General features: G+C 37.8%; 1 protein-coding gene across 4 annotated transcripts in view; it reads left to right on the top strand.

Moving 5' to 3' along the window:
• The window catches only part of dock1 (dedicator of cytokinesis 1), a 224,234-nt gene extending 202,575 nt beyond the window's left edge, over positions 1–21,659 (top strand). For 2 of the 4 annotated variants that reach the window (XM_079851387.1, XM_079851385.1), the window contains exons 47-53: positions 9,022–9,159; positions 11,999–12,144; positions 12,962–12,994; positions 14,951–15,149; positions 17,181–17,346; positions 18,933–19,084; positions 20,726–21,659. In XM_079851387.1, coding sequence (XP_079707513.1) covers positions 9,022–9,159; positions 11,999–12,144; positions 12,962–12,994; positions 14,951–15,149; positions 17,181–17,346; positions 18,933–19,084; positions 20,726–20,821 — 930 coding nt within the window. In that variant the 3' untranslated portion in view covers positions 20,822–21,659. The remainder of the gene's footprint in view (positions 1–9,021; positions 9,160–11,998; positions 12,145–12,961; positions 12,995–14,950; positions 15,150–17,180; positions 17,347–18,932; positions 19,085–20,725) is intronic. The other 2 variants (XM_079851388.1, XM_079851386.1) reach the window with 1 other exon arrangement.
• The last annotated feature ends 1,741 nt before the right edge of the window (positions 21,660–23,400 follow it).

Genomic DNA, 23,400 nt, shown 5'->3' with positions numbered 1-23,400 from the left:
TGTCCTTAAAATGCTCTTGTGTTCTTGAATTTGCTAATTCCAAAATGTCATTTTAGAGATGGCAACAGAGGCTTGAGCCATTGACAAGCAGACTAATGGAGAGTGATTGATAGATTGATAGTGTCTCTCAACAGTGTTCGGAAGCAGAGTCTCTACTAATCGCAAAGCTGTAAGTTTAACTGCTTCAAAAACAGCAAAGTCACTACCTCGACATTAAGTGTGCATTTATATGCAAGAGAGAACGGGAGAAAGGGAGTGTGCTTTCCATTGATAATGAAATGCAATTTTGTGGTGAAAACGTGTAAATAGTTTGCATTTGTATCATATTGTTTGTTTTATTTATTGGCTTGGTCAGTGTCATTGTCAGTTTTTTGTTCTTTTGTTGTTGTAGGCTGTAAAGACCTTTGAAATAACTGAAACCAGTTGGCGACATATGGAACTGTAATGCGGTGAAGACCTGACTGGAACTATGTGTTTACTGGAAAATAATTGCTCACCTTAGAATGTTTGGCAACCAATCAGAATCAAGCTTTCAACAGCCCCGTAACATAAAGCACAATGACAGCACTCACTGGTGCCTCTTTTTGACAATTAATTTTTTTCAGAATTAAACAGATTTTCACTTTTTCATATTTTATCTTATTAATAGAGATATTTTGGCCTTTAATGTGTTGATTTTAGAGGGCTGGAAATGCATTGGTCAAATGGTGTGGGAACACAGATTTTTACCAGAGAGCAGTGTTGTGTCTTCTGTTTGACTTTCACTTGTTTGACTGTCCTGTGTGTGATGAATAGTCATCAGTCTGACCAGCTGTCCCAGCATTCAGGCGCGTGTCGTATATAGTTACTCTCAGCACATAAACGCTTCTGTTGCATAATGGTTATTGAAGGCTTGTTTGCTTTAGGGACGTGGACAGAAATGTAACGACACAGAGGCTGGTTTGTGGATGTATTTTCAGCTAGATGAAAAGAAAGACGTTGATGACACACATCTGAAGAGCTTTTCTGTGAACAGAACAGATGTGAGGTACTGATGTAACTCTACAGATAGTTTGTACCAGGAGACCCATGGGACAGAAAACAAACCTGTCAAACTCTCTCTTCTATACTTTCAACACTGCTAATGTGTGTGTGTGTTTGCTGGACAAACTTGATTCTGTAGCTTCCTGTAATGTCGATTATGTGTGTAGAGATTCAATAACACTGTCTCATCTTGATTGATTATTTGTTTAACACCTAGGAAGTGTTTAAATATTCTATGAGACCAAGTACAATGTGTTTGACATCTCAAGCTACTGTAAATAAATAAATATTAGGCAATACTTTACATTAAGGTTCAGTTTGTTAAAGGTCCCGTTCTATGTGATCCCATGTTGCAAACTTTAGTTAGTGTGTAATGTTGTTGTTAGAGTATAAATAATATCTGTAAAATTATAAAGCTCAAAGTTCAATGCCAAGCGAGATATTTTATTTAACAGAAGTTGACTACAAAAAACGGCTGGATTGGACTACACCCCTCTACTTCCTTCTTTAATGATGTCACTAGAACCGTGTTTAGACTAAACTCCGCCCACAGGAACACAGGCGTATTGATGGCGAAATGTCAACAGACGTGGTTGATGTTTATCTATAATATATCGGATACCGCAAAAGTTTAATTCGAAGTTGTTAGTTTGCTCTGTCCATTTCACCACGGACTGTTTTTCTAACCTGGGATAATATCAAGCAGACTTCTCTCAGCGTTTCATACTGACGAAGGGGGCAATTTCAACTATATTCCAGCAAGCGGTAAGTACAAGTAGTGATTTAATATGGAAGTAGCGATCAACTTCACATCGTTTCTCTTAGTAGGATGAAAATAATCTTACTTAAACTGTGATTAATATACAGAAAGCGATCAAAGAACAATCCCTTTCCAATCGGCCAAGCTGTGACACACAGCGCGAGTTTATATGGACACTTGCCAGAACTCGTTATGAAATCAATGACGCTGTTACACTGCACAACGAAGCTCTTACTGTATTTATATACCTCATGTTTGCATTGGTGAAATCATTAGTGAGAGTGCAGAAACTGTGTTGCAATGATAAGATCTTTTTTCACGTGATCAACAGGCTGTCATCTGCTTAAAGGTAGGGTAGGTAATCCTGTTCAGAAACATTTTTTTTTATACTGGGTGAAATGGTCCTTCCATTCTGATAGTAGTCAATACATTATGTGTTCAGAAAAAGGAATGGAAAAAATCTGACCTCTGTAGCAGCTGTAGGACAGTAAAAACTCTGACCAATCACTGCCATTCGGTGCGAATGTAAAGAACCAATCAGATGCCTTCATGTCTCGTGCCCGAGCACCACTGCGTGCACAGCCCTGCGTGCACTCATCATCACATGTCACCGTTCCCGGAAATATTCAGCTCACTACACCGAGTAAGCAGGAGTTTGCGGCACAATGGCTGAGAAAATGCAGCAAAAAGTACCAATGCCAGCTTTGCTACTTTGCTAAACTACTTCCTCGGACCCTGCCCGCACTCTTGAACGACCTCCTCTGCTTCGTCCCCGACCCCGGAGTGGACCTGTCCTCGAACCGACGATGCGGTACTTGTCACCGGAGTGTAACGTTAGTCCTCATCAGAGTCAACAATGTTTTCATCATGGAAACTCTTTCATGCAAAACACCGTATTATGTTATGACTCTTACACGAAATTCACCTTCATCACAGTTTAACTGATGGTAATGGAAAAACGTGTATCAATGCAACCTAGCTTTGCCTTATAAATATAGCTCGTTACCTATAGCCTAAATATAGCTCGTTACCGAATCAAACAAAATATATTTTAAACTTTACCAGTATCGATATGCTAGCTTGATAGTGAGTACTAAAAGCCATCATATTTGTTTATATTCATAGTGATAAAGTTAGGTATTTTATTACATGTGATTCTGACATGATGTCACTGCATGCACTGCGCTCCTTCCTCTCCGCTCGTCTCAGGTAAATAAATGCGTCTTCAGCTGAGCCTGAGCGTTTGGCGTCCCGCGTTCATGTGTTTTGGGGGCGTGGCTTTGGAAGGAGCCCAGAAGGGAGGGGGTGGAGTGAATGGAAATAATGACCTGTGTTTACAACAGTCGTGAGAGGTCTACAGACACTCGATTTTTATACTTTCTTTTTCAGAGTACTTACATTTTAATTATGTATTGGTATATAAAGACAGTTTAAACAAATTTGGAATGTTTTTTTTTCTGAACAGGATTACCTACCCTAGCTTTAATGCTCATCATCACTGCAACCTTTTATGTGATGGGAATAGATCTAAATACTTAAAAAACTTCTCACGATTCGTTAATCCAGATAGCTGTAATAGTAAGAACGTATAATAGCTGTAATAGTAAAAGTTTTCCAGATAGTTCCACATGTAATGCCAGATATTTCATATGCAAGCATGTCAGCCAATCACAGCAGAGGGCAACAACACTGAAGTCTCACAGCAGACACGCCCCTTCAAACAGAGTGTTCAAACCAGGGAATGAAATCAGGCTAGGAAATATGCCTTTTATTTCTAAATTATAACAATTTTTGATCTAAAAAACATACTAACATTATAAGGGCACCCCTGGAAACATTATTAAATAATAAAAATAATCCATGGAATGGGACCTTTAACATTACATTAAGTATCATAAACTAACAGTGAACAAAAGATGATTTAGGCCAATTTTAATTTATGCAGTTGATCAATGTTAATTTGTGTTTGTAATAGATTTTCCCTTTTATGTCATCATTTACCCCTATTTTTTATTTTTCAGTATAGTATTTAAAAATGCACTTATAGAGAATAAAGGCATCATAGACTACAAACTTTTATTTTTCTATATTTGTTTATAACAGATTTGTTAATAAAGCAACAGAAGCTGGAGAAAAATACATTTAAAAATAAAATAAGGCATTTTTGACATTGTTTAGAAAAATGCTTGCAATGACACAGTAAAAGTCATTATTTACACATTAAAGAGAGGCATAAAGGGACCATTTTGTAGAGCAACCCAAATGTATTTCTTACATGGTAAAGGTAGTTTGATGCTATTTGTTGAATGTATCAGTCTTGTTGTTTATGACTATAACAACACTTTATTTTTTCTCACGGATTCATGTCAGGTCAGGACATTTGCATCTGATGAGTTACAGCAGCTGTCATCCTGTCAGAGAATGAAATATGTCTCTCTTCCTTTGTCTTACCTGAGATGTGTTTTAAAGACACAGATCTGCGCGTGTGCCGTGTTCCTCCACAAAGAGGGCGTCAAGCTGAGTCGCACAAATCAATTGTTGAGACGGCATGAAACAGTTCAGAAAAGCTTTATCTTATCCTCCGTTTTCTCAGACATGCGTTGATGCCATCTTACCACAAATAGCATTATTTACAGTATAAAGTTGAATTGTTATAGATATGACAATCTTTATACAGATGATGAACATTAATGATGTATAGTTTATGCAGCAGACATTAATTAAAAAACAAATACTTTAACTGTAGAGTTTGTGTTTGACAGCACATGAGGGACCGAAAGCCATATGGCAATCAATACGGCCTGTCCTGAAGGTAAAATGGGCCTTGCGTACATTTTTCACACACCGCTATCGATGCTCTGTCAAACCGGCTGACACAGAAGTCATGTAAACAGCGGTGAAAAGGCAGGACAATCCTCCTGCAGATTTGAGCTTTTGATTAAGCTTGCTTGCACCTCTTTGTGGCGTTTGGGCCGACTGCCCTGGTCTCTTTTATTGGCAGCTCTGCTAATCTGTGTGAATGTGCTGCCCTCTCACAGAGCCAGAGCTGTTATTCACAGATGTCAGGTGCTGTTGTTTGTTCTTCTCCATTCATGTTAGCCTGTGTCCTTTGCACTGAGTAAACACACTTTACTGTAGCAGGTGCGGGAACTTCAGCTGGTAAGCTAACATGAGGACCTGGTGAGTTTAGAATGTTAATGACAAGCAATTCACAGTGGGAGTCCAGCGCTGTGTTGAAGGATTGTGCGGTGATGCATGTGTAAAATGAAAGCACGCATTTCTCCATTGCCAGATATGTGCGGCTTGCATTGTCATGAACAGTGCAAAAACAATCACGTCCCACTTACTTAGGCCACATTTACACTGCAGGTCTTGATGCCCAATTCCGATTTGTTAATTTTTTTTTTTTTTTATATCTGATTTTTTTGACATCCAGCTTACCGTACATCTGCTTTTAAAAGTGACCGATATCTGCAAGCACTAGACACTTGGCGAAACAAGCTAAGGTAGACGCACTGACCCGGAAAAGCTTAGGCCGAAAAGGAAGTAAAAGCTGTGCGATTTGCTATGGACGCAGATTAAATGATAATACAAGCTTTTGCTTTCCGCGCCATCCTTAAAGGTCGGCAAAACATTAGGCTGAGCCTTCGTCCTCCATTGTGCCATTGACAAGAGTCATGTGATCGTGGTTGGTGTCCACCTGATTTGCTGACATTGCTGACAGCCTGAAACCGATCTGAGAATATCGGAATCCATGTGCTTTTTTCCTGCCTACACGTCCGTGGGTCATGTCCCATCTGTGCCACATTGGAGGAAAAAATCAGAATTGGGTCACTTGAATGTAAATGTAATTGTAATGTAAATGTGTGTCGACACTTTCAGAAGAATTTAGTCTTGTACATGCGCTCCAGATGAACAATCTCAGATGTCTCCAGAACACTTCACTCATAATAAGTGCATAAATGCTCCAATTTCACTTTTGCATAAATATATTTTCTTTTACAGAATCCTACACAACAATCTTAATATGCAGATGTGTCTGCTATCGTCATGAATAGAACAAGCACAACTGAACTAGTTATTGCAACCTCCTCATAACACTTTCGCAACTACATAGCAATGATTTGGAAACCCAGAACACCCTAAAAACACCAGAACATCTTAAAGCGAAACTCCACCCAAAAATGAAAATTCTGATTTAATCACCCACATGAGGTTCTGGAACTGTATGACTTTGTCTTTTGCAGAACACAAGACACAATTTTTCCATTCATTTATTTATTTTATTTCGATTAATTGTATTTTTTATTTTATATACACTGTATAGATTTATATATGACTTTTTTTTTAATGTGTTTATATAGAATAAATATATAATAGACTACCAGCTTAAATCTATACATACATGCAAATATATTTTGAAAAAGATTGGGAACCAAACAGCACTGAAGCCCATTGACTTTCATTGTATGGAGAAAAACATTTATCTTCTTTAATGAGAAGACAGTCAGTATTGGAACAACTTGAAGGTCAGTAAAAGATTCATTTTTGTGTAGGGTATCGCTTTAACAACCACTTAGCAATGTATATATAATGTAAATAAGATGCATTTTTTAGAAGCCAATCCTAATCTAACACACCTATATAAGATCAGCAAGGTCATTAGGATTACTAAAAACTTGAAGCCACTCAAGCTATATATTTTACTCGTGACCTTGGGTGTTTTTCAGCACCTTGTTCTATAATTTCTTACAGGCAAATGTTGCAACTGAAGGAAAGCATTGATGTGCTCTGCCTTTGAGTGTTGAATTATTCATTCTATGTCCATATGTGCTGATCTGTTTTATTTTCAGTCAAAGTTAGTAGATGAGGTGCATTTGTAGTTGTGTTTGTGTGATTTGGCAGCCTCCTTTTAAAGCAGTTTTGTTGCTATGCCGCCTACCCAGAATTCCGTCACTGTGATCATTTTATAAAGGTCTAGGTTTCCCTGGAGACACAAGCGCTGCTCTGTCTCTCTCGCTCTATCTGTCTATATCTCTGTCTCCTTCAGAAATTCCCTGCGGTGCTAACAACCCTTATTAAAGTGGGAATCCTCTGTCTCTCTCCTGTAATGTCATGACTGTTGGACTGCAGGAGGCTCAATGCACTTTGTGTCTGAACAAACTGTGCGTCTCTATATGAATTTTACATCCATATAATTGCGCAGTAAATTTGAAGAGGTTGTTTTATATTGTGAATCTAATCAGGGCTAAAGGGCGCCTTAGAATTAATTAGCATAAACTGTCTTCGTCTGCAATAGTTTTTTTCTTTCACGGCAGTTATGGTCATGTTAGTTAAATGTCAGTCCACACAGGCCGTCAAACATGTTTACTAGTGGCGGAACTAATCTAGTCAATGCAAACACCTCAGCAACCGCATAGTAACAACTTGGCAACCATCCAGAGCACCGTAGCAATATTAAAATATATTCATAAGATACAGTTGATACAACAATGAGATACAATTACTTAAGATACAAAATGCAATAAGATAGAAATGGATCAAAGTTCAGTACGTTTTTGCTTAAAACATTATCAAATATCTGCCAGAATCTGGTCAGAACAATAAATGTTTTTCCCCTTAGAATTAAACAGGTGTTTGTTCTTGTTTTAAGCAAAAACTGAATTAGAGGTAGAAAATCCCTTTTCACGGTGTAAACCACCTTATCAGTTGTGCAGAGTATGTTTCTGTACTTTCAAAGGTAAAGCATACAATTATTATACTTTTCTTTTGAGATGTCATTTCAAAAGTTTGAAGAGAAGCTTGATGTCTTTACTTTCATGGTTGATGAACATGTCAGAGAAAGTGCTTTTTTCCATTGCACTGCATTGCATCAGTTGAACGTGAACCTCGTTGGACTTTATTCAGAAATATCTCATCTTTATATCTCTCTGATTTACTCTGACTTCATGCTCTCCTAATGTCTGGAGACAGCACCTCTTCTCCTTGCAATTAGCTGAGCAGTTCAGTGTGTGTGTGTATCCGTCTGATGGTGGTGCATTATATTTCTCTCTTTTTATTCAGACTAGCAGGAGACTCTTTGAGTCATAGAAGAGAGAACACAGTGCTTTGTGTGATGAATGCTTGTGCACAAAGGTTTGTTTTAAATCCTGTGTAATATGATCCGACTTTTAATGTGGCTTGCAAATAAACCCAGCATTGGTATTTTAGTGGCTGTTTTCCTGTTTTATGTGTCTGTCAGACCAGAGGTTTTATGTAGAAGACAGAAAATTGAACCTCAAAGTGATATTTCTGGCCGAGGTGAATCACTGCGCTTGATTCACAGGCAACTGAGAGGCTTCGGTAAATCAGTCCAGAAGACCCGCAGGTTATGTCTCACTCCATCATGGGTAGTAGGGGTGAGTCAGGCATAATAAACTACTAGTTGATTAGTAAGATTGACTTCTGGGGTGAATGCTGTGATTTTTTCTTAAAGGGGACCTATTATGCACTTTTACAGTCTTGATTTTGTTTTTGGACTCTACTAGAATAGGTTTTCATGCTTGAATGTAAAAAAAAAAAAACACATTTGTTTTTTCACATATTCGTCATTGTTGCAGCTCCTCTCTTCCCAGTCTGTCAGTAACGCTCTGTTTAGTTCCTGTCTCTATGAAGCCCCTCCTTCTGAAAAGCACACTGTGCTCTGATTGGCCAAGCGCTTTGAGCGTGTTTGGATAATGTCCCGCCCCTTACCATAACCGTGAGTTTCAACACACTACTAATTAACTCAACCAGTATGGAGTTAATATTGTGCCATAATTAAACAAACAAATCCAGCATTTTGCAAACAAACTCGATCTGCTTTGCAAAGGAAAACTCGACTAAATAAATGAGAAAATCGAGCCGAGAGATCTCATAAGAAGCCAAGTGCAAAGCAGATCGAGTTTGTTTGCAAAATGCTGGATTTGTTTGTTTAATTATGGCACAATATTAACTCCATAAACCAGGCCCCGCCCCTTTATTCTGCATATGAAGACTACAATGGAGGCGTTTCAGGGAGTTCAATGACACTGATATAGAGAATAACTTCCTTTGTGGAGTGACTTTGTGCTTTGGAACTTTACAGACCTTTTTAATGCTCAAACAGCAACATCAAACACTAAAGAAAGATGAACATGTAAAAAAGCATAATAGGAGCCCTTTAACATTGTGGCTTAACATCTTTGCTTTGTGTATGTGTGTGCGCGCATCTTATTCAGATCCCGAACCTGGCTGAAGGAGTTCGTATCCACGGCGAGAAGGTGACGGAGGCCCTTCGACCGTTTCACGAGCGTTTGGAGGCGTGTTTCAAACAGCTCAAAGAGAAGGTGGAGAAACAGTACGGCGTCAGAACACTAGTGAGTCCAAACAGACACTCACTTTCCAAACCATTCGAGCCAGAAACATCATGCATCATGTCTTCATCATTCATTCAGCCATAATTATCGTCCATCATGTAGTCATCGCTCAACATTCATGCATTCAGCAATAATCATCAAAACATGGATGTTCCTCATCACAGCATGGACTCTTACCTCACAACACAAGCAGATCACATTCAGTAATCATTGATTTAATTGAACTACATATTCTGTGTCTGATTTATGTTGCATGTTTGTCTGCGTTTGTCATCCAGCCGGTGTTGGGACTTGGTTTCCTCTCATGCTTTCTTCCTTACTATCTTATGACCCCGTTTTGACTTGCTCACTGGGGATAATAAGGCATTGTTATTGAAATATGCTGCTTTATAATGATAAGCTGCTTTATAGTGAAATGTATTGTGAAAAACACTTTATAAATTTTGAATTGAATAAAGTCATGGCAGCTATTAGATGATTATGGGTCATTGTGCAATTGCAGTGTTAAATGCTGTGAGTTGCTTTAATAGAGCTGTAAGTGTTGCTAATTTTAAAAATCTGTAAAAAAGATAATGTACTTCATAATTCTACAGCATTACAATATATGCATGTAAAAACTAGTACATTTAAACTAGTATTTAACCATTTTGTGTTTAAAATTAATTCATTAAGTATTATTAATATGGCAAAACGTTACTATTTTAGTGAGAAACCTTTTAAATGGTTACTTGAAGTAAGAAAATGTCTGTGTACATGCTTAAATATTTATATATTTAAATTCATTCCAGTGGTTTAATCAGTATGTTGTTAATCACATTAAGATAGCTTTACCATCAAAATTGTCTTCAGACTGGTAATTTTTGTAATACCTTCCTCCAACTTAATCATGTAGTTCATCAGTGGTGTTATTGAGAGTCATTAACTTTAAGTAGGTCTAACAGCACTGACACAAGAGCATGTCAGTCAATGGTACATTAATTTTACTTAAAAAAACTATTATTATTATTATTATAAAGAAGATAAATTACTTAATATAGCATAGTAGTTTTAATGTATGATTGATGAGTCTCTTAAAAAAAAATCAGATTGAAATGCCATTGCAATTTGTATAATGAATTTAAACATCTTACCTTCTTCCTTTTACAGAGTGGTATTTATATTCACATCCTGATGCTATAGAAAATCAGTTGTGTAGCAAAACTTAGTTTTTAAATTGTTTTAATGCTATTGTTGATTGATGAGTGATACATTAAATATTCTGTTTTCCATGATATGATCACTCATAATGTTTGATGTACTAGACATAAACAATGCCGAGCATGCTCTTCATGTTATTGGGTGTCATAACCATATGCTCATTAACATATGACTGGCAAATATTACATATCAGCTTTTACATGTAGTCCATCTTCAGCCTTCAGCAACTTGGCTGTGGCATTTTTACAGTATTTGGTGCCAGGAACCTTATCTTAGATGAATGCAGCCTGACATTACATTGTCTTCAGTGAGGAAAAGTAGAGCGAGAGATCGGAAAGTTTCCACACAGCTGTATTTTGAGACACACTGAGTGAATGTGTGTGTTTGTAACTGTGACAAAGACATTTCTAAACACACTCTAAAAGAATTGCTGCTTTCCTCCAAGTCTGGACAGACGAGCTGAAAAGAGAATGCTGGGAGTCCATAGGAGGGAATGAGAGACGGGGACAAAAGAGTATGGAAGACAGGTAGATAAAGAGATCTAAAGCATGAGAGAGAGAGACAGATAGTTACTGTAGCTGGCAGATATTGATCACTGCGCTCTGGGAAAGTGCTAGAATTAGCAGCGATGCCTCCTATACAGTGTGTGAAAGTCTGAGAACGTGATCTGTGCTACATATCTGTTTCAAGGGCAGCGCAGGGCGAACGTGACCGAGAGGAGGAAGATAAGGAAGGTATGAGTGGTTCATGCTCACACAGAAATGTACAGAGATTCACACATAGAAAGAGGTCAGGGGAAACGAAACCTGAGGATGAGCAAAAACACACTCACTGAGTTTGGCCCATGTGCCGCGGGAATCGTAAGTTTGTCCGTCCGTGTTTTCATCCAAACTTGTGTGCAAAATTGGGATATTGCATTAAAAGGTTTGCGAATAAAGCACCGTTTCCATTCCATGTACTCAAGAAAGAAAAATTGTCACTTCCTGGGAAATTGGCAAACAATATCTGTATTCTGTAATAATAATTGAAGTTTCTGCAATCAGGGAAGATGTTGCTCTTTTTCCTGTTTCATAAATGACTGAAATAAACACCGTCATGTAGTCTTGCGTTCAGAGTGCCTGGTGTTTGGGAACACAGAGAGAGCTTATTATACTCAACTGTTCTGATGACAGACATTGGCTCGGGTGTTTCAGAATGACCAAACCAACATTTGGGATGCTGTGCGTCGTGTGCGATGTGATTGGTCCGCTGGTTAGTCCAGTTATCCATTCATGCCCTCTGTTTTTGTTGCACATCGAGGGATTTAATCGGTAAATGTGCATGTCTTCTTATAGGATAAAAAAAAAAATCCTCCTCAATTTAGAGCATATGTTTTTATGCGATATCCCAAAATGCACACAAAAATTGGTTGGTGGAAACCGCTAGGGAGTGGTCTGAAAAATGTGTATATTGGCATATTTATACTCTCATAGATGTTACCAGTCACAACAGAGGTCATTTAGGGAAAAATTAAAAAATGATCATAAACTAAATTGACTTTTTTGGTGCAAGTATTTGCTTTGTAAATGCTATATGGCTTCTTTAAAAAGAACTGTTGAAATGCCGTGATGTTCATGTCATATATTTGAACTGTGTGTTTCAGCCTCCCATGTCAGACGAGCGGCGGGGCAGTCGGCCACGTTCAATGGTTCGGTCATTCACCATGCCATCGTCTCAGAGGCCACTGTCTGTCGCCTCTGTGACCTCCATATCATCAGACAACTCGCCCTCCAGACCGGGATCAGACGGGTAAACACACACACACACACACACGCACAAACATGATCCAGACTGAAAGAACAATATATCTGCAGATATTTCGCCTTTATTTATACTAATATAGTGCACTCTCAGTGCTGGGTTGCATCATAAAACCTCAGATAATTCTGCTGTGGCGACCCCATCATGGGAGCAGCCGGAAGAAGTAGAGATTTATACTATATATTCTATACAGTAGTAAATATTATTGATCAAAAATCAAAACTTTAATCAAAAGTGACAGTAAATACATTTGTAATTTTACTAAATATTTCTATTTTGAATAAATGTTGTAAAAAAAATCCTGTAAAGAAGCAGCACAATTGTTTTCAACATTGATAATAATCATAAATGTTTCTTGAGCATCAAATCTTCATATTAGAATGATTTCTGAAGGATCATGTGACACTGAAGACTGGAGTAATGATGCTGAAAATACAGCTTTGATCACAGGGATAAATTACATTTTAAAATATATTCAAATATTTTTAATGTTACTAGTATTTCACCATATTACTGGTTTTACTGTATTTTTGATCACAGTATTTACAAAATAGCCAAATAAATGAATGCATTTATCATAGGTCTGGATCAGTGTCTGAGATTAAACCTTTTACTTCTTATTTCCAACACACACATATATTGTTGGATTATTCATTTTAAATGAGCACAAAATTGAAGAATATAAATCTCTCTCTACGCTAGATATCAGAATCAGGCATTGGACAAACCCTTATTACTAGACCATTGATTCAGACCTCTATTGAACTGGCTGGATTCTTGACAATGATTTATTTTCTTCTTTCAGCGGTTGGAGGACTAGTACAGGAACACTTCATAGGTTGGAGTGTGTGTTTTTTTCTTTCCCGTAATCTTTCTTTCCCGCTCTTTGTCATTTCCATCTTGTCTCTCTGTGGGCGGTCTGTTCTCATCCACACGCTTACAGATGCACCTGAATCACGTCACATCATGTCCAGCAGCGGCCGTGCCTCCCAGATCATTTTACTGCGCTTCAAGAAGTTCCATCAGTTCATACAGAATCAGCTGATCGGATCAGATGGGTTTATATGTGTAAAACAGACATAAACTGATCTGAGGACAGTATGCGTTTCAGTGATTTTACAGCATTTAAGGGTTTTAAGTACACCGCTTTGCCTGTGTGTCCAAGTCAACCTTTTACTGTGTTAAAATCACTGGAATGCATGTGGTCTTAGTGCTTTATTCGGTCTCTTTACCCTGACACCCTGAAAGGTTGCTGCCAGTCTAGCGTGGCAGGCACACAGATGCCAACCTTAAGGATTAATTAGTGCGTGTTTGAAGAGAGCGATTCTATCAGCGATGCCCTCCGCTGGTATTTAATTGTGAAGGGCACCACTTCACAAGAGCTTTCATTTGATTAGTTAATCCATCTCATTAAAGCACTTTGATTCGCTTGAGCCCAAGATTCTGATTATGAGAGCCAGACATTCTGCTTCCCTTTTTCCTTGCTTTCCGCTTTACAAAACTGCCTGTGAGTCTCATTATCGGGCAGGTCAGCGGACATGATGCACACACACGCTTTAAAGTGGAGATATTGGCTTTTGCATGGATGGTGTATGATTTCTCTCCAGCATCACTGCATTTTTAAGAAACTAGTTTGTTCTGAGCTTTGAATCTGAAATCCAGTAGTGATGACACAGTTGTTCTTGGCAGAATTGAGCCGTCTAGGTTCACGTACTGTAGTTTTCATTTAGTCTGTGAAACTGCAGATCAGTATGAAGCCGGTGTGAGAGCGCTTCGAGTTGGTGCTGCTGCATCTTACATTCATTCATCAGTCATGTGCTTTTGGGCTTTGCAAACTTAAACATTTGCTTTTCTTTGAGTTATTAAACACTGTTATTGCAGATTTTGTTGATTTATTTGTTATTTAGATATCGTTGGTTACCTATATTTTCATGCATCAGTTTGGCTGTGTTAAATCATACACAGGTCACTGTATGTTATTCTTTCACTGAGTAATTTATAGCCCACATAGTTGTATTATAGCTGAATATTGTTAAATATTATATTCCAGCTACCATTGCAAATTTAAAAAGTTTTAAAACCTAGTGGTTTTCCAATGTTACCAGCCAATCAGCATTTTTACTGGCCACAATTTTGACATCGATACCATGGGGGAAAACTGCCATATAGATATTTTTAATAATATCTCATAATTTGGCAACCGGTATATTAGGCTGCTGTCACTTTAAGACCTGACGCATTGATCCGTTATACTGTTTCTCTCAACTATAAACGTTCACTTAAAACATAACTGACTGTGATTATTTGAAGACCGGTATTTTGACATTGTTTTGTGTGTATTTGACTGTTTACGTGCAATAAGCAGCTAAAATAACTTAATTTAGTACAGCGAGGCGGGTTTATGTGTGCACACTTTGAGTTTGAGCACAAAATCTGTGGGAATGCCTGTGAAACATTTGTGGTGAGGCCTGTGAAAATATAGGGAAGTACAAATAAGAACAGGGCCAGCAGTAAATAGAAGAAAGTAGTTTCAACCCTGATATCAGAAATAAAAATAATGTATTATTTTCAATCCGCTAATATGGTTGGTTGCCATGACACTAGATACTGTACACCAGAAATGTGCTTTTTGGAGCTAAATGTCAGATGAGTGCTAATATTTGCTCAAGACTTCATAAGAGGCTTCTCTCTAATATTAAACAGCCCAGCCGTCTTATCCAATAAAACGTACCCGCCGCTCAATTATCTCTGTCCTCCTCTTTTCATTTGATTCCTCTTCTCTTTCATCGGATAGATTTGCCTTGGAGCCTCTTTTACCAAAGAAGCAGCACTGTAAGTCCCAGGATAAACTGGATCGAGATGAACCTGAGAAAGACAGGAAGGAGAAAAAGAAGGAGAAGAGGAACAGTAAACACCAGGAGCTGTTTGATAAGGAACTGAAGACCGCTGATATTCCCCTGCAGCCCAGTGAGGCGGTCATACTGTCAGAGACTGTGAGTATCTGTTCATACAGACACAACCGTGCCAAATCCATGCACAAATACAGACTTACTCTGCGCATCATTCACTGCCACGACACGTTTCCAGGATCAAACTTACAACATGCAGAATCAAATCACAGGCAATCATCTGATGTTTAAAGGATAATTCCGGTATTTAGCACTTTGAGTCTCTTTTCTGGTTTGTTTTGGATGAACTAGAGTGGTGGACACAGAAATGTTGACGATGGGTCCTGTCTCGACTTTTTGACTCGTTTAGAATCGCCTTTGACCGCTTCAGAGTGGCTGGCTACGGGCATGCACAGACATGTCCTTAAAACAACCCTTAACGTTCGTTTTCAAAACTGTGCAACTCACCGAGTGGTAAGTGGTGTTCGTTGATGTTCCAAAACAAGTAGCGTAGCGAAATACAGTTTCTGTCGTGTTTTATTTGGCATTTTGTAAAATCCCATTGATTTCTGTTGGAGGACTCATTGCTCGTTGATATTACTGCGCTTCAGACTCAAATATCGAGCGGAAGTTTATACGCGGTTGTGAGGTATCTGAAAAATAGTTCCACTATAGCAAATAACACGGATTGAAATCATACATTGCACCGATATATTTGTTTTTAATCCTCAACGAACACCACTAACCACTCGGTGAGTTGCACAGTTCTGAAAACGAATGTTAAGGGTTGTTTTAAGGACATGTCTGTGCATGCCCGTATCCAGCCACTCTGAAGCGGTCAAAGGCGATTCTAAACGAGTCAGAAAGTCGAGACAGGACCCATCGACAACATTTCTGTGTCCACCACTCTAGTTCATCCAAAACAAACCAGAAAAGAGACTCAAAGTGCTAAATACCGGAATTATGCTTTAATACACAGCTATGAGAAGCAGGAGTTTGGAAAAGTGGGATTTTATTGTGAACACAGATACCTATTGTGACACGACAGAAATAGAAACCAAGGACAACATTTGTAAACCGAAAGACTTTCTTTTGCCTGCTTTCCGTTTAATCAGTCGTTCCTAAAGCAGTCTTTTTCATCTCTTTTTGAGGCTGAATCTGAATCTGCACTCGCTAGTCTCTTCAATCTCTTTGAGTTTGAACACCAAATGAACCCGAGCAGTTCTAGAACAAACAGCACATAATACGAATAAATTGACCCATTCACAGACTTCATCACCTCACCTTACGCTTCTGAATAAGGAAAACTAGCGCATGTAATTACTCTGCCCTGGACCTTCTGGATCGTTTGTCTTTTATACATCATAATGACCTTGACCCTTTCATAAGGCCTCTGACCTCTGCAGTTCAAATGATAACGAGAGAGCTGAAAAATCTGATTTGCTGCTTAATTAATCTGGCATGTTGACAACAAGCCCGCCTGGTTATTTTTATTTTTCATTTAGTTTTACCTTTAAGCGTTATTGTTAATGTCCTCGTCTGAGGCCAAATAATATCTTCCTGCTAAAATTTTCATTTTGAATATATTTATAGTAATTTCATTGATTTTGATGTTACATTTTGATGCACATTTTCATAATTTTGCACATTACCAGAAATGTTATTTCACTCAATTGAAATCCATTTTAGTCAGAGAAGAATGTTCAATTTATAGACTAAATTTAAAAAACAGTGGCCACAGTACAAAAAGTGTTCAATAAAAGCAGGTTTAAACATGTCGGCATGTTCAGAGTGACTTATTCTGCTGCCTGAATCCTGTATGTGAACTTCTACTGATCGTACATTAATGATGGGCATTTACGACTGGAATAATTCATAAGCCTGCTGAATTATGCATTAAATAAACCTGTACGCTCATGTAAATGGACCTGAGCTGTTTGAATTGCTGTTCTTTACTCTGTTACTTTTTTTTTCTTCCTGTTATCATTGTGTCTGTATCCTCTCGGTGCTGTTTTCATGGTCACAGTTTGTATGGTCGTCTTTTTTAGTCCTGATATATGGAATCCCTTAAATAGCGATTCCTAGAAACAGCAGTTCACTCTCTTGTATTTATCTGTCATATTTTCATCTCTCCAGATCAGTCCGTTGAGGCCTCAGAGGCCGAAGAGTCAGGTGATCAACTTACTGGGTGAGAAAAGACTCTCCGTGTCCCCAGGAGCCCCTGCCAACCCGTCTGTGCCCAGCGTCCCGCCTCCCATCACCCCCCGGGTCAAACTGCACTTCAGCTTACTGACTGGATCCAGTATGTGTCATACATCACACTGATCTGACATTTGCCCTAGAAGTTTTATTCTGAAATATGATGAAATTAGGCACGTTTTACTAAAGCAAGCTAGGATAGATACAGTATTTGGCAAGGAAGCCCTGCCAACCTGTGGGAGATAAAAAAAAAAGTTGAAATTAACTTAATTTTACAAAAGGTTGGGCTATTTTGGGAATAAAACACTCATTTTAATGTAGTTCAAAATCCACAAAGATTTTAAAAAAAATTGCCAATCCTTTGAATAAAAGAAGCTGAAAGACAAATAGAATAAATTCAGCAGCAAGATATCTAATCACACATCTGAACACCAGCAGACTTTGTTACATATTTTAAATATGAAATAAAAGTGCAATGACCTTGATCTACTGAAATATAGCAGCACTAGTTTTGGCATCACATATTGTCCTCTGATGAACATAAATCATCATTATATTTTAGAAGTTGAAATTGCTGACAACTATCCAAGTCATTCAGTCTGTTTTACATTTTCATTCAAACGTTTGCGTTTGGTAAGACTTTTGAACTTTTGAATGGCAGTGACATTTTCATTTTCATTTATTTGAATAGTAGCTGTTAAAAGATTAATACAAATCTTTTAAGTTATGTTGTTTGGCTTTATTCAAAGCAGAAAAATCATCCAGATCTTTTTATGAATAACTTCTTTTTTCCTTCATTTTCCTCATGGAAATGAATGACTGTGATAACTGGGATTTCTTTTTCCCACCTTAAAGGGATAGTTCACCCAAAAATGAAAGTTCTGTCATCATTTACTCAGCCTTACAGTATGTTGTTCCAAACCCGAATTAGTTTCTTTCTTCTGTTGAACACAAAAGAAGATATTTTAAAGAATGTTGGTAACCAGACAGTTGGTGGTAATTGTAAATTATTTTATAATTAATTATAATTTTTGGGTGAACTATCATTTAAGCCACACCCCCAATATATGACATGTTTGCTGACATCATATGCTCCCTAACATGCTGTAGTGTGATGACACACACACGTAATGTTGTGATGTGAAACTCTGCAGAAGTGTTAAATCCCTCGCATGAAAGCGAGTCTGATCCAGTCTCCCACTCGCCGCTTGTGAAGATGTGTAATGGATTCAGGCTTTGCGAGGCGTTTACTCTCCCATGGGTTCAGCCCACTGTCTGAATCCTGAGTTTGCACTGTGTGTCGTCATCTCTGTGTTAGATTATTCAGTGGAAAATGAGCACACAGTCCTCCTCAAACAGCAGATATCACATTTGCATTGCGTTTAATACTTCATAAGAGTCACAAGTTAAAATCTCTGAACGTTATTGCATGAAACTGCACTTTACTAACTTTACTTTTTTTAATCTTTTTTGCAAAGAAACTTCTTTTAGTAAAAATGTTTTGCTTGAAAACTGTGCTTTAGTACCTTTCTTTAGAGTAAATTCTGATTGATTTAATATTTTGCTATCTAATACAATGATATTCACACATTTGCTAGTTTTGTAGACACATTTGATGTTTTTGGAGATATATGGTTTCATGCATCATGATGTGGATCTGAACAGCACTCTTGTCGTGTTTCTGTGCAGATCTAGAGCTGAATGGGACGGGTTATGGAGATAAGGGGGAAACCCCACCCCCACTTCCTGTCAAGAGCAGCATGGGTGACTATGGAAACCTGATGGACAACTCAGACCTGGCCAGTCCGACCACACCCCCTCCACCACCGCCACACCCACGGGTATAACGCATCATCAACATCCTTTCCATTATTTTTACATGATCATGTAAGGGATAATGTTCATCCAGCTGGTTGTTATTGCAGAATAAACCCTGACAGGGTGATCAGGTCTTGCATCTTGAACCTGAAGGGGTTTATTCTGAGATAACAACCGGCTGGATGTACATTATCCTGTTTATTACCCGGCTACATGCCACATAAATAAATAATTAGACATGAAATTTTGATCTGAGTCGAAATATTTTATTAGCTCTTTAAATGCAAAGCTTCCGCGGAGAAAGCAGTTGCTAGCAAGCGGCAAGTTCAAACTAGACGGACATTTAAGGGATAAGGTTCAGAAAATGTACTAACTTTAATACCTGTCTTTTCTAAAAAGACTATAATTTATGACAGCATTACATACATTAAAGTCTATTTGTAAAGTGCAGTAATGTTTCCGCGGTCGTGCGTGTGTGTGGCTGCAGCGTCAGTGAATGTCAGTGTGCCACAAAGTGCTGATGGGAATGCTGACGCTTCTCGTCATGATTAACACTGTCCACACGACTGTGTGAATGAAGATGTGTGTGCTGTCGCTGATCACCAGCGCTCGCTCGTCCGTCCGTCTCTCTCTCTCTCTCTCTCTCTCTCTCTCTCTCTCTCTCTCTCTCTCTCTCTCTCTCTCTCTCTCTCTCTGCCTCTCTCTCTCTCTCTCTCTCTCTCTCTCTCTCTCTCTCTCTGCCTCTCTCTCTGCCTCTCTCTCTGCAGGGGTTTTACTTCTAAATCCGACACCCTTTAATTAACCCAGCCAGAACCTGCACTTCTCTGCAGCTGCTGAAAGTATTGAGAAATTACTGTTAAAGGTTGAAACCGTCTGAAGTTCTACAGTCTCAAAATATATTATTTTATAAGTTGATAAGTTTGGGGTTGGTAAGATTTCTTAAAATGTTTTTTAAAAGTATCTTCTGCTTACCAAGACTGCATTTATTTAATCAAAATACAGTAAAAACAGTCATATTGTGAACATATTGTTTTTTTGTTTGTTTTTTCCCTTCATTTCCAATTCAATTTCCTTCAGAAATCATTCTGATATGATGATTTGCTGCTCAAGAAACATTTCTGATTATTATCAATGTTGAAAACTGCTTAATATTTTTGTGGAAATCATGATACATTTTTTTAGGATTCTTAGATGAACAGCATTTATTTGAACCTTATCTTAGAAATCTTGTGTAACATAATAAAAGTACTGTCACTTTTGATCAATTGAATGCATCTTGGCGGGTTAAAAGTATTCATTCCTTTAAAAAATGAAAAAATTTAATGAGTTGCCCTCAAACTTTTGAATGGAAGTGTATATAAAATGCTTCGTTTTTTTTTTTTTTACTCATAGTTACTTAAGTTTAGAGATAAAAATATATATATAAATATATTGTTATTATATGTGAAAATTAACAAAATATAAAATTACTATTTATTTCTTCAATCATTGATTAATTCTTTTCAAACATCTTGACACTAGTAAGGAACGGCTTTATTAATGTAATGGCGAGTTTATTAGAGACAAGCTGCACTATTTGAGCGGTGTGTTTCAGGATGCAGGTCAGTGACTCTTATAATGAAGAATTGCGTTTGTCTTAAAAACTCTTTTGTTCATTGTTCCAGCACCTTCCGCCCCCCTTACCCAGCAAGACCCCTCCACCTCCACCTCCAAAGACCACGAGAAAGCAGACCTCCATCGACTCGGGAATCGTCCAGTAAGACAGAAGACGGCAGTGTCAAACGGAGACATCCACATCGGCCCTCTTCCAATGATTTTACGTCAGCGTCCCTGACAGCATGGCATGATGAATCGCTCACCTCAGTCCTTCTCATAACGGCTGATTATCGTGTGTGTCCACTGCCGGATCAGCGCTCGAAGCCGAGATCTCAAATCACTCCAGACAACAGCAAATATAGATGCAGTGGAACTGGAGTCAGGGAATTCTGGGGATTTTTGGCAGATGGTGCATGTTTAGCTAAAACTAAAGATGAATTATGGTTTTTCTCTCTTTAGGCAGGAACGTAGTCGGGAAGATGCTTTTTATGCACATTATCATCGAGACACGTGACCAGTTCATAATCAAAGATTCCTCTTTCTCTCATTTTTACATGATATTTTTATCCTCACTATATACACATTTATGTACAGAGGTTTGTATATATGATTTTATTTTATTGCTTTTCTTGAAAGTACATTTTATGTTGTTGTTTTTTATATGCAGTTTATATAAATAATTGGCATTTTTATCCAAAAAGGGTTGATTTTCTAATGAGAGGGACAGTAAAGTTATTCTTGCATATATCTTTTATTGAATTTGTTGTTGTTGTTCTTTCTCATTTGGAGTGAAAACAACTAAAAGTCATTGTACCAATCAAGCGTATAAACCACATAAAAGCAACAGTGTGCATATCGATAACATTGACTGCTCCAAATCCACTACTGACTTCTGAATAAACTCAATGTATGTATTTGTAAAGTGGCTCTTGTTTGATTCATGCTAATCCAGAGCAATGTAGCCATTCAAGACCCAATAGAAAATAAAGTAACATTTCATTTATTTTTATTGTATTATTTTATAAACCACAAGCAGTGATACATTTTATATTATTTAATTTAGCACAAAAGATATATATATATATAGTTTGTTTTTTGTTTAGCTGAAATGGCATGATGCAGTAAGCCTGTCTGCTGTTTGTGATGTTACTCCAGGTTAATGTGAAACAAGTCAACGCTCTCTGGAAAGTGAGGTAAGTTGAGTCTGAGGTGAGTTATTTGCAGTTTGTGTTCACAGTATTAATTCATTGTTCATTGAAAAGGACTCAAAAGTTTATCAATCAAGTCCTTGAACCTGAAAAGCTGCACTTCGCTTTCTATTCATCTTTTCAGTATGACGTGTGGAGAGGAATTTCAATGGAATTTCTGCATCATAAACACTGCCAGCTTTCACTTTACTCATATTTTTAAAATAGCAAAGCATTGCATCAACGTAATCAATGCAGCATCTTTAATGCACTGAGCAAATATGATGGAGGACGTTTCGTATGTTCCAGGTCACTGTTGCAGCACATCCAGTCAGAACGACTGCTCTAGTCTGATTAAGTGTGTAATTCTGATGTTCATTATGTAGTAATTGGTCTTAAACATCCAATGATTCAACATCTAAAAACTGAAAATTTTGCAAATCACACTGGGTGGAGTTCAGTGTTGGTGTTTGTTGGGTCATCCTGTCCTGAAGAATATTCTGTACTCTGCAATAAATATGGTTGTGTTTTTAATTTTATAGGCATACTTATGTTTAAGACGGTTATACTGTGGCCAAAATTGAAAATTGACATCACCCCCTAATCAAATATTATTTAAAAAAGTGCCCCTATTATGCTTTTTGGCATATTACCTTTCCTGGCTGCATATTTGTTTGTGAATGTGAAAGGTTTGCACAGTTTTAAAGATGAAAGTGCAGATAAATTGAGTTATTGTTTCCCAAAAGAAAGAATTGAATCTGAACTACATGAAACGAACTTCAACAATTCCAGTTCCTGTCACATACATGCGTAACAATGTAAAGACACAATGCCCGTCTGTGCTGTGGTCTTCATTGGCTTCTCGCAAAAAAACGTCTTATTTCCCCCGCCCTCAAACACTGTAGTTTTAACTTCATGTTGAGAAGATGCTGTTTTAAAAAGGATGAGGATTGAAATAGAAGACCGTTAATGTTTGTATGTGTATAAAGTGCTGCGGAAGATCTGGTTCAGGTATGCTAACAAATAGGCATTTAGTTTCCAACACGTTCACAACAGACTGGCCCATCTGACCAATCAGAGCAGAGCAATCCCTCAGAAAGGAGGGACTAGAGACCGAATCTTCCAATGAACTGTGTTTAGACTCTGAGAAATGAGGTGATGTGCAAAGTGTATTATGAAAAAAAAAAGAAAGGTTTTTTTTTACCTTGGATGCATGTAAACCTATTGTAGGAGACTCTAAAACAAAATTAGGACCTTTAAAATTGCATAATGGGGCACTTTTGTAAGCATATTCCGTAGCTGTACATTTTGGCCATGGGTGTCATACAAAGAAATTTTGATTGCAAACAAAAACTAGAGAACGGTGAAAATTATGTTAATGACATAACTGATTAAGTCAATGTATGCTTTTTTTCTGTGAGCTGATTGTTTTTCCCTACACTTTATTTATTTATTGCATAGTACAATAAAACCTATAGCTGTTGTTTGACTGTTTTTGCCAAATAATTTGTCAGATTTATTAGAGGCAGCCTGCCTCTAATAAATCTACCTAGAGA

This window comes from Squalius cephalus (genome assembly GCF_949319135.1).
Source record: "Squalius cephalus genome assembly, chromosome: 19".
NCBI classification, from domain to species: Eukaryota; Metazoa; Chordata; class Actinopteri; order Cypriniformes; family Leuciscidae; genus Squalius; species Squalius cephalus.
This window is presented reverse-complemented; position numbering and strand designations above follow the sequence as displayed.